Source organism: Phocoena sinus, chromosome 4 (assembly GCF_008692025.1).
Source record: "Phocoena sinus isolate mPhoSin1 chromosome 4, mPhoSin1.pri, whole genome shotgun sequence".
In the NCBI taxonomy this organism is placed as follows: Eukaryota; Metazoa; Chordata; class Mammalia; order Artiodactyla; family Phocoenidae; genus Phocoena; species Phocoena sinus.
Genome location: NC_045766.1, coordinates 143978396 through 143989124, shown reverse-complemented (window position 1 = coordinate 143989124; position 10729 = coordinate 143978396). Strand labels below are relative to the sequence as shown.

The 10729-nt window shown below is 55.1% G+C and overlaps 1 protein-coding gene across 4 annotated transcripts in view; it reads right to left on the bottom strand.

Annotated features, from left to right (window-relative positions):
* Positions 1–1625: 1625 nt before the first annotated feature.
* The window catches only part of AGPAT3 (1-acylglycerol-3-phosphate O-acyltransferase 3), a 98515-nt gene continuing 89411 nt past the window's right edge, over positions 1626–10729 (bottom strand). For all 4 annotated transcript variants that reach the window (XM_032629977.1, XM_032629976.1, XM_032629979.1 and 1 more), the window contains 2 exons: positions 7613–7811; positions 1626–6971 (listed from right to left, as the gene is read on the bottom strand). In XM_032629977.1, the coding sequence (XP_032485868.1) occupies positions 6883–6971; positions 7613–7811 (288 nt within the window). In that variant the 3' untranslated portion in view covers positions 1626–6882. The remainder of the gene's footprint in view (positions 6972–7612; positions 7812–10729) is intronic.

The window sequence follows — 10729 nt, the reverse complement described above, 5'->3', positions numbered from 1 at the left end:
ACTAAGATCCCACGCGGTGCAGCCAAAAAAAAAAAATCTAAGTGGGAACAGCGTTCAGGACAGTAAAATGAGTTTCCCTCCTTGGGGACAGAGCGTGGGAACAACAGAAGGGTCAGCCGCACTCCGGATGGCCCTGCGCAGGGCTGGACTCTGCGGCGCGCCTGCCGTGCGGGCTGGCAGGGACGGCACGTCTGTGCTTTCACCTCCACCCCCAGCAGCTCTGCGGGTCATCGGGTCCCGGAGAGTGTGCAGCAAACCGAGCCACCATGAAGAAACGCTTCTCCTTACGCTTGTCCTGACTCAGCGCCGTTGGGGCGCCAAGGACACTGGCGATGTGCGGGGTGTCCCAGGGGAACAGCGGGGCTGAGGAGGGGCGTCTGGACTACGTGTCTCCCACGCCCAAGGGCGGGCGCCTCTCCAAACCCGGAGTCCTGCGTGACCCCAGGGGCAGCCCCATGCCGGACGCACCCCCCCAAACCCTGAGCCTCCCCAGGGCCCATAGCGCCCCCCTCCTTCTGCACCAAATCTTTCCCTGGAGAAGGAGCTGATGCAGGCTGGCCCCAAACCCTATTTTCTGTTTGGAGCCACAGAAAACAGGGTTGAGCGGGAGGGGTGGCCGACAGTGCTTACCTGCCCGGCAGACTTTGGGCACTGCAGGTCCATCCCGAGCCCAGGAGCACAGCTCCGTGTTGTGTCCGGAGGGCACAGTCCCAGGGGGGTGGCCACCGCCCTGCCTTCCAAGGCCTTGGGCTGGCCCAGTGGGTCAGCTTTCTTACAAAGTCCTGGGCAGGTGGGACCGACCGTTTCATCAGACATCAGCGGAATCCTTTACCGGTAAGTGGTGATGCTTTAGCACGGTCTGCGGGGCAACCATGTCCCAGAGGTCTTCTGGTCCTGAGCCATGACTGAGGAGCTTGGGGTGGGGGGAGCCAGAGGACCCCTGGGGCAGGCCAGCAGCACCTTCTCAGACAGTGCACCCCTGCCCCGCGGCTCCGGCCTCTCAGTACTTGGGGTCCCTCCGCGTCTCCGACCCCTGGCAGGATGTCGGGGCTCCTGTAGGTGGACCATCGCCACTACCTGGTGGATCTGGAGCCCAGAGCACGCAACATCGCCCCCTTCCTCTGAGCTGTCACAGGACAATTCCATCTCCCCACTGTGGGTTCAGCCTTTGCGGAGCACTTTCAGACCTGCTGCTGGGCGGCCACTTGGACCGGGCTGTGCTCTCAGGCTCCACGCTGGGAGAAGACACGGGAGGGGGAGCCCCCAGCACAGGCCTGGGGTGTCATCCCATTTCCTAGTGGGGCTGTTCCTGTATGACCACCCCAAGCTCTCCCCTCGCTGTCTGGGCTGTGTGTGTCCCTGTGTGTGCGCGTGTGTGTGTGCCAATACACGCGTGTATGGGGGGGGGCGCCTGTACGCACGTGCTGGTCCTCGCATGCTCTGAACTCAGGATACATTTTTAAAGCTACATCGTGGGTAGACGTGTGCGCGCCAGGAGCGCCGGTCCCAGCCCGGCTTTCCCAGGTCTCAGGGCGGACGTGGGCCCATCCCCACTGCCGGCACCGGCCCCAGAGCAGAAAAGCACATACTCAGGGGCCGTTCCCAGAGCAGAAGTGACACCATGGTTCTTTTAGCTCGATTTATTTTCACAAGACAGACAAATGAGACCCTGGACTAGCTCTTGGTTCTGACAAGAGTTCCTTTCTTTATAAAGAAAAAGCGTTCCTGGGTTTTCTCCACAGAATGCATTTGTTTTTACAAAAAAATAGTTTTTGATATATACATGCCTACTTTGGAAACCTTTAGTCCTGGATGGCTTTTAAGACCCGTTTTTAGGCAGAGGGTCACTTAGCATGCTTTATGCACCAACTGAATTTTCTCCCTTGTTTCCGCCTGACGATTGCTCTCCTTCTCGATTTCCCTTCCGAAAGCAACTGACATGAAATGGAAAGGCTCAGAAAGTGTCCTCACGACAGCCTCGGAGAAACAGTTCCAGCCTCGGGAGGGTCTGTTCAGGCGAGGACCCCGCGGGCCAGGATGTGCCTGGAGGGCCTTTCCTTCCCTGGGAAAACCCTCCGCAGACCAGAAGCAAAGGGACAGAAGGAGGCAGTCAGTCACTTTTTCTTGTAGCGGGGTTATTTTATCCCCCTCTTTCACAGCAGCAATTTTAATCAACAAGTATGACGCCCACAGCATTTTATCTAGAAAATACTGCCACTCAGGCAGGCTCAAGCACGCCTGCGTACAAAGTGACCTTCGCAAGCGCACGGCAAATGCAGCCAGTTTTTCGGGATACAGGCTTTTAGAGTCGAAGTTATAGCTCCCCCCACTCCCTCCCCCCACAAGCTCCCACAGACCAAAAATACCGCTCTCCTCAACTACACAAAGCTGTAGCAAATTTGTAAAAATGAAGTGTACAAAAGGAAGCATCCATATAATACATTTGCACCCTGTATACAATGTATCACCCTTTGAAGCCGGCCAACGGTCAGGTGCGGCAGAGGGTCGATAATAGAAAAAGAACCCCAACATCTGTCCCACACATTTGAGTCGATGGTTGGTGTGATTTTCCAAAGAGAGACATTTTCATTTACAGCTACAGCACTTGCTGACGACCCTTACGATTAAGAAGCCGGTGAGTTTCCTGGCGTTTAGGCAAGTACTATTTGATTGTCACCACGTACAATTCTGAGACAATAAATACGAGTAGATCAGATGCATTTCTTCATGGTATCAAGTAACTCCAGTTTAATACAATTTAGTGCATGTCAGCATCTCGTTCACAGTTCAACTTCTGTCCAAAATACTTTTGCAACAAAAAGTTAAGAAACGGAAAAGTTTATGGGAAAAGAAAACTCCAAGTGAACTTGTCATCACAAAGCTTAAAACTTTAAAGCGATTCAATTGTCTTTGAAAAGAACACGCGGCTGCTGCCAGGTGTCAGCCACCCTGTGATTTCCTGGGCTCCCTGAAGCGCTCTTATTTCCAGAGCGTTTTGTGGGAAACGCCACCATTGCCACCGAGTGAGCTAGTGGCTGAGGCTTGCAGCGAACTTAATTCACGTGTGTCCACCCCTTCCATCAAGCGGAGTGCAGTGTGACATCTCCTACCCAAAACACGTCCCTGCATTTTTGTGTCCTGGCCCTGATACGCAAGGATGCAGAACCCGCGTGAACATCTGTGCACACCCGGCAGCACCACTCACCTCGTGGGACCGAGTCAGGGCCGTGGCCGGGGTGTGGCCGGCGCCATGGGCCACGCCCAGGTGCTGGGGAGGCTTGCCTTTGCTTTGGGAGCTAACTTGCTAGAGAGAGGGGCAGGCACGTGGGCCGGGGACATGCTGTCTCCAGACGGAAGGCAGGTAGGCACGTCAGGCCCATGGTTTTAACTTTTAACCCTAAGCCCGGTTACACTGCAGAGGGTTGAAAGCCACGTGGCACCACTGCCCGGTGTGTCGCATGCCGGGGCTGCATGCAGCTGTGGGTGAGAAATTTGCAGCACGAGTTCACACACAGGGTCGGACAATTCAGCTGACAATCAGTTAGGCTGAGAAGATTCTATCTGGCTTGTCTACAGGTGTCTTGGGCAGAGACAAAGCAACATGCAGAGAGATACTTATTCTTCACCCCCAATCTGACACAAATGGGGGTCCCATGGGTGCGGACAGCTTGGAGACGGCTCTGGGCCTACACGTGACTGCATGCACCGCTTTCTCCCCAGAGCGATTTTGGTGCTCAGTAACTAGTGTGACAAAGAGCGTGTGCGCGCACGGGAGGGGGCGGGGCAAACGTGGTGCAGACTCCAAACTGACTGGCGATCATGCCTGCATTGCCTTTGCAAGAAAGTTCTGTTCACGCTGCTGATTTGTGTCATTGCTGAGTGGTTTGTGTAGAGACCACTCTTCAGCCTGACTCTGTGCTTCTCAGGCAGGGGCTGTGGACAGACAGGGCCATGCATCCCGTACGCCGTCACCAAAGACCGGATGACCGGCATCACTTCTTTCTTTGGGGTTAAAACTCTTGTCAGTGGTCTCCCCGACCAGGTAAGCCTTTCCCCAGCGTCTGCTCACCTGCAGGAGTGAGGCCATCTCTGCTCAGTGCTGTCACAAAGACCCCGAGAGGGACCAGAAAGCCCCCAGGTGCTGGTAGCTGTCACAAGGTCACCATGAAATGCCACAGGCACCCTAGAAGCCCCCTGGAACTTCCCAGAGGGGACTGCTGGACACACGGGGAGGGCCCAGAAGCCAAACTCTACTCGCCAGGCTGCACCAGGATACGTGTGCAGGTGACAAAAGACATGGCACCGGGACCTGAGCTGAGAAACACGCCGGCCAGCAGCACCCGGGCTCAGAACTCAGCCTGTCGGGCACTTGTGGGAGGGGCCCAAGGCCTGGGGCCCCGCCCTTTGTATATCTCCAGTGGGAGGGGGGCTGGCCCTGGAGGCTGCCCCTACAGAGAGGTCAGCAGACCCCTTCCCTGCAGAGAGGTCAGCAAACACCACAGAAATTCCTTGCCCCGCCCAGCCCAGGGCCGAGAGTGTGGGCTGCCAACGACTTCAATCTAGAGCACGTCCTCCCCGACCAAGACGAGCACGACTGTCCCAACATTCAGCCTGAATCTGGACAACGGTAACATCAGAAACAAAAGGGGGTAAGGGAAAAGAAATAAGAAAAACACTGTTCTGAGATTTATTAATTTAAAAAATGAAAGGAGCCTCCCCCTTCCCTTCTGAAGTGCGTGAAAAGCAAAATCCACCCCTCCAAAAAAAAAAAAAAAACCCAAACATTCATGGTGTAGTTTTTATTGCTCTCAGAGGGCTTGGTATTCAAATGCACAAGCTAATCTTTGTTAAATCAGAAGGAAGTCACTGAGATTTAAAACCTACACGTGGTCTCAATCTCCATTCATCTAGGAGTCTTCACAGCTCATCGCTGACTCAATATAGAATTTACACATTGTGTATTAATTTCAAGGGGAGGGAACTTAGCTGGGAAGCAAGAACCATTAACTCAATGGTAAAAGATCTAAATTTGCATTTTCCAGGTAATATGCCTTCACAGTAGTACCCTTCAACTTTTTCCTTTAAGATTTTTAGGGATTAGTGAATTAGCAAATGACATAAACACACAGACAGACGAGCAGTACACTGTGTGAAGAAAAGTAAGCTCTAAGGTAGCCGCTCACCGCAGCCCCCCTGCTCGGTGCGGCTCCAAGGGAAGGGGCAGACGTGCTTTGTGGCAGAGGGAAGCTCTCTTCTGAGAAAGCACTTCAAAGCTGTCTTTCAACCTCATGAGGACTTGTGTGCATTCACTACCACTCATGAGCGAGCCCAGAACTGCGATTCGCTTCCCTGTGACCTTGGTCCCTTCACCAAGGTTACCATGCACAATTCAGTAGTGTCATTATGAAGGGTATATGCTGTTTCCATAAGTCTCCCCTGAATGCATACTTAGGGCCAATGCATTTTTCCAGTTTAGTTTATAATGTTTTCCATGCCTCTTTCTTCCATCTTTTCCCCTAGAAAATTCAACCTGCCTCTATCCTGAACGCTGGTTACAGTATTATCAGAGATAACACCCATTATTTTTCTTTCCCTTGCTAAAAAAGATGAGGGGAATGTGACTTAAAAAAACCAAGTTGAACGTTTAAGACGAAAGTCCGATGCAGGCAGGGTGACGGTGGAATGGCCTGGCGGAGTGCGGGGCTGCAGCGGGAGCGGGGAGGGCGTCCCAGTCCCCCCACTCTGCCCAGCAGCCCGGCCAGGCCATCGGCCAAACGCGCACGAAATACCTCCCTCTGAGGAAGAAACGGCTCCCACCAGGGCAGCAGGCTGAAGGGGACGAGGTCAGGGCACTCCGGTCACCCTCCCCCAGGACAAGTGCATCTGCTCGGAAGGGGGGTGGCAGCGGAGGGGAAGGCTCACCACCTCCAGCTTCCATCAGGAAGTTGAGAGCCATCAACAGATCAACTGTGAAAATAAAATCTCTAAAAGCTCCGTGTTAACAGTCTCCTTTAGAAGACAGGGTGATGGTGACACTGCCTTTTCAAAAATCCAACGGTCCTGCGGGCTGCGGGCGGAGGTCTCCCCGGCACACAGCGCCTCCGGCTCCGGCCGGCTGGGGAGGGGGCCGCCCTGCACCCGGCGGGGTGACCGGGTGGGACAGAGGAGCTGAGCTCCAGGCACGGGAAGGACTCGACATCTCACCGCGTTCTCGGGCTCCACTCGCTTTAAAACCGATTTAAGGTGTGTCAGGCAGGCTTAGGTGGGAAGCGCGAGGACGCTCCGGAAACGACCGGGGGGCGTGTCCCGCCGCCAGCCCCGCCCAGTGTGCTTGTCGCCGAGGGGACGTCCCCAAGCCCCGCCCCCATCGCCTGGAATCGAGGTGCCAGCAGGTCGGGACCGGCGGGTGCTCTGGGGACGCCGGGACCCGCGCACACCGTCCCCAGGGCGACGGGGGAAGAGAGTTTGCAGGGAGAACAGGGGAGGAGGCGAGGGGCAGGGGGAAATTCCCGAGATAACGGATAAAAACCAAAAACTGGATCTAAGTGTGAGAAGAGAAAGCATCCAAAAGCTCCCTGTCAGGCAGAGCTCTAGAGAGACGGCAGCGGTGACACCCGTTGTCCCGGGAGCGGGTCCCCCGGGCCGCTCTGCCGGCAGCGGACGCGCAGGTGCGAGGCTGGCATCTGTCTCCATCCGCAGGTCTTCCGACTGCTTTGCTCTTGGCTCAAGTTTTATTGGTCAATATTAGTCACCAGTTAATAAGAAAAATAGTTTCTAAGTGTCTTTTCTTCCCAGCCCCCGCTCTGTGTGTGTTGTTCTGTTTTTAATTGAGTTAATTGGATCCCACGGTCAGGTGTATGTGTGTTCAATCACAGCCGTTAATTATTCCTTTTTCTTAAATTCTTGGTTTCCATAGCTGGAGCCTTTCTCTATTTCAGTCACTCCTATCAGTCGGCGGACTCCAAAGGAAGCTTTAAAATAGGAAACAGGTGAGGTTAGACTGATTGATGGCAAGCTGGAAAAATCGTCATGGGGGCGGGCGGACCTTCGGCCTCAGACTTCCCTTGGGGGGGGCAGGCCGGCCTTCTCCCCTCCTCTGCCCCTCCCTGCCCTGCCCACTCAGCCTGTCCCGGGAGGCGGCCAGCTCTGCTCCCCCACCAGCCCGGGGTGGGGGGTGTGTGCGCCCGCTGCGGGGTGCAGTTCTCAGCCAGGGCTGAGGGCCGTAGTGCCCAGCCAGGTGCCCGACAGACCAGGTGCCCAGCAGTGCACTCAGGGCCGCAGGGCCTCGAAAGTGTCCCGGGAACCTCAGCCCATCACACCAGCCCACGCCCCTAACTGCCCGAGCTCAAACCGGTGGCCCAGGCCCTCCGCACACAGCTCTTAGAAGGAGATGCCAGGCGGGCGGATGGCCGGCCAGCTTTCTGGACAGATGGCCCTGGAATCTGGCTGTGGCCTTCACGGCCCTGTGGTTCAGTGGCCAGAGCAGCTCTCTGAGGCCGGCAAGGCTCAGGTTGCATCCTGGCTCCCAGGTGACCATCTCCAGGCCTGGGCGCCGCAGCCGGCACATGGAAGACTCCCAACCTCAAGCCGCGCCATCACGCCCGTTCATTACCTGCCCCGACAAACCCCAGGAACGTCAGGATCAGAAGAGGAGACCCACTGGCAAAGACGCCTAAGACAAAACTGAAGAGAGGAGACAGGAGAAGTGTGGCCCAGAAGAGGAAGTTCAGGAGTGTCCACGGCCGCCGGGCGGGTTTGAACTGCTCCCCCGGAAACACGCCCTTCTGGTTATACATCTCCTGCAGCGCATCCTGAAACAGTCGACCAGTGTGCTGTTGTTACAACCCCACAGTGAAAAGTGACTCGACCTATAAATAAAGTGGACGGGCCGTGCAGGCTGCGGGTGGGAAATGCAGTTCGCATGACCTTCGTGGAGAACCTCGGTGGCCTGTACCGAAAGCTTGAAAAATACAAACCCTTCGACAGGGCCACTTTCCTAGGAAAATTATCAGCCGGTGCCTGGTGCGCGACACGCACCTTCAACACCCAGGACTGCGGTGTCGGCCGGCCCCTCTCTGTCTCCTGTGACATCTCCAGGGCGAGGGTGGCGGCCACCACCTGCTGGGAGTCCAGCGGCCTGGCGTCACCCCCCGCTGGTTTTGTCACCCACAGAAAGCTATTTAACCTCTCCTTCCTCCGTGTCCTGGTGGCTAATGATGGGAGGACAGAGGACCGGGTGAGGACATGAGAGCACCCTCAACAGGGAAACGGGACACACGCTCAACACCGAGCACCAGCTGCCGGAGAAACTGCGATGCTGACATAGATTTCTCTGTGGCCACGACACGTCACATGCTAACCAGGAGATACACTCACGATAGTTTGTTTTCTGAAAGAAGTTAAGTGCCACACAATTCCTCTTAAGTAAAAATACGTACGCCTATATATTTGTCTAGGACGGAGTCTGGAAAGATGCACACCCACACCATCTGTGTTACCCGGGGGAGTAAATCTCACCTGTCCTCGTTTTTTTTCTGTTTTATTTTCTGCATTTAGCTTTCTACAGCTGTGTTGTGTATTACATAAAAACAGGGCAGGGGCATTAACAAACACCCAGCCTCGCAGCCTCTTCCGGCTTGTGGTCAGGCACCAACTGTCCCTGCTGGTCGACGGGGCACGGGGCGGGCACCACAGGTCCTGTGCGGTCAGGAGCCACTGCGACCCTTATGCCCGTGTGTACCCTCCGGGCGACCACATGAGCGCCCACCAGAAGGCCCTCCCCTGTGCAGCCCCAGAACGTCTTCAAGCCCGCTCGCCCGGCCGGCTCCGCTCTGACCACCTGCCCCACGCAGACGGGCCACGCCCTCCTTCTGCTCCTGGAGCACCTGTCGGTGGGTGGGGGGTGGGGGGGGGAAGCAGGGGCGCCCTGGGGCTCTCGGCGAGCTCACGGGTCAGGTGAACCGGGCCCGGAGGCCCCCCAGAGACAAGAAGGCAGGACCTAGCCCCGCAGGAGAGTCCACTGTGCTTACAGATTTGCACCAAGTTTGTGACAGGCCTTTTGATCACCTGAATAAAACACACACACACCCCTGCTCTCCTGGGGAGGGACCTGCCACACACACTGCTGCTTGTGTCACTCAGACATCACATCCCTTCTCCTCACCCTGGCGCCTCGCTCCACCAAGCTCCTCCTTCCTCTTTCTAACCTCTGGTGAACATGCTTATTGTGGAACTTTAGAGAAACTGACCCCACCTAAACCATCAACACCTCCAGCCTCCCTCACCGTTTTCCAGTCCCTCCCTCGCCCCAGCCCCCGGGCGCTCCAGGCCCTCTGTCATTACAGGCCCCTTTCCTTCACCGACCCCGCCTGGTGAGCACAGCAAGCATGGGGGAGCATGGGGGGGGCAGAGGCCGGGAGACCTGGGGACAGTTCCACCCAGAGGATAGTCACCTCCTCCTCAGGGCCTTAGTTCCCACATCTGCAAAATGGCGAAACTGTCTGGAATGACCTTCAAGGCCCTTTGGTGACACCGAGGTCTGTTTCCACGTTACGGCCGGAGCTCACTGGTAAGTGACCAGAGGCGTCAGTGTCTCCGGAAACACGTGTGTTACGGCAGGACCAAAGCACCCAGTTCGGCTGCTTCAGGGTCTGCATATTCCCTGGCAGGGGGCAGTGGGGCCGAAGGCAGTGCAGACCCCCTACTCACAAGACGGGGAGAAAGGGCTTCTCGTGCTCGGCTGGGGACATAACGGGCAGGCTCTTTGAAGCACAACTTAGAGACATTTCACAAGGGACCAGAGCCTCCTACCACCAGTCACAGCGTTAACATCTGGCAGAAACGCTCCCACATGTGCCCTGCTGCGTGGGGAACAGCAGAAAGTTCATAAATAGTTCATAAATGTTCACAGGTAGGAAGACGACTAGCCAAAACGGGGCGTCATCACATGGGAAACACACGCGGTGGAGCACAGCATCTAAGGTGAATTAAAGCTATGTCAACGCTGAAAGATGTAACGAACAATGGTCACTAAAAACAGAATAAATGGGAGAACGTGACACACAGTGTGGTCCCTGATGCAAATTACAATATAAGTGACATGAAAAGCGATAAAAAATGTATATGTTTCAATAGTATGGAAAAACATAGCAAATAATAGAAAATACCCAAATAAATCAGTTGTGTCTCTTGCTGTATTTGCAGCAGGTTGTTTTAGAAAGTAACCCTTAGAGATGAAGACAAGGCCTGTGGTCCCATCCCCGCCAGGAGCCATCACACTTCAGCGGGTGGTCTCCATCCCCAGGAAGGGCTGACACCTGCAGCCCCGTGCTCGGGTACCTCTACGATAATGCACAGTACGGCGCCCGCGCTTGGTCATTTTCTGTGAATAGCGTCACACTGTACGCCTATTGCAATCTGCTTTTCTTTACGCCTACTTTCTCAAGATTCATTTAGATTGATAACGTGCAGTTGGTTCATTTTCATTGAACCACAGGTAAATGAATACACACACATAATGTATCCATTTCCTAATAATGCACTTCTGGGTTATTTCTCATTTCCTGCTAAACAAATACTGTTGATTGCAAATGTCACTCTTTGTAAGAGTTTCAAACTTTTTTAAAAAAAATATTTCTTTATTTGGCTGCGTCGGGCCTTAGCTGTGACACGTGGGATCTTTCGTTGCGGCGCACAGGCTTCTCTCTACTTGTGGCGCATGTGCTCCAGA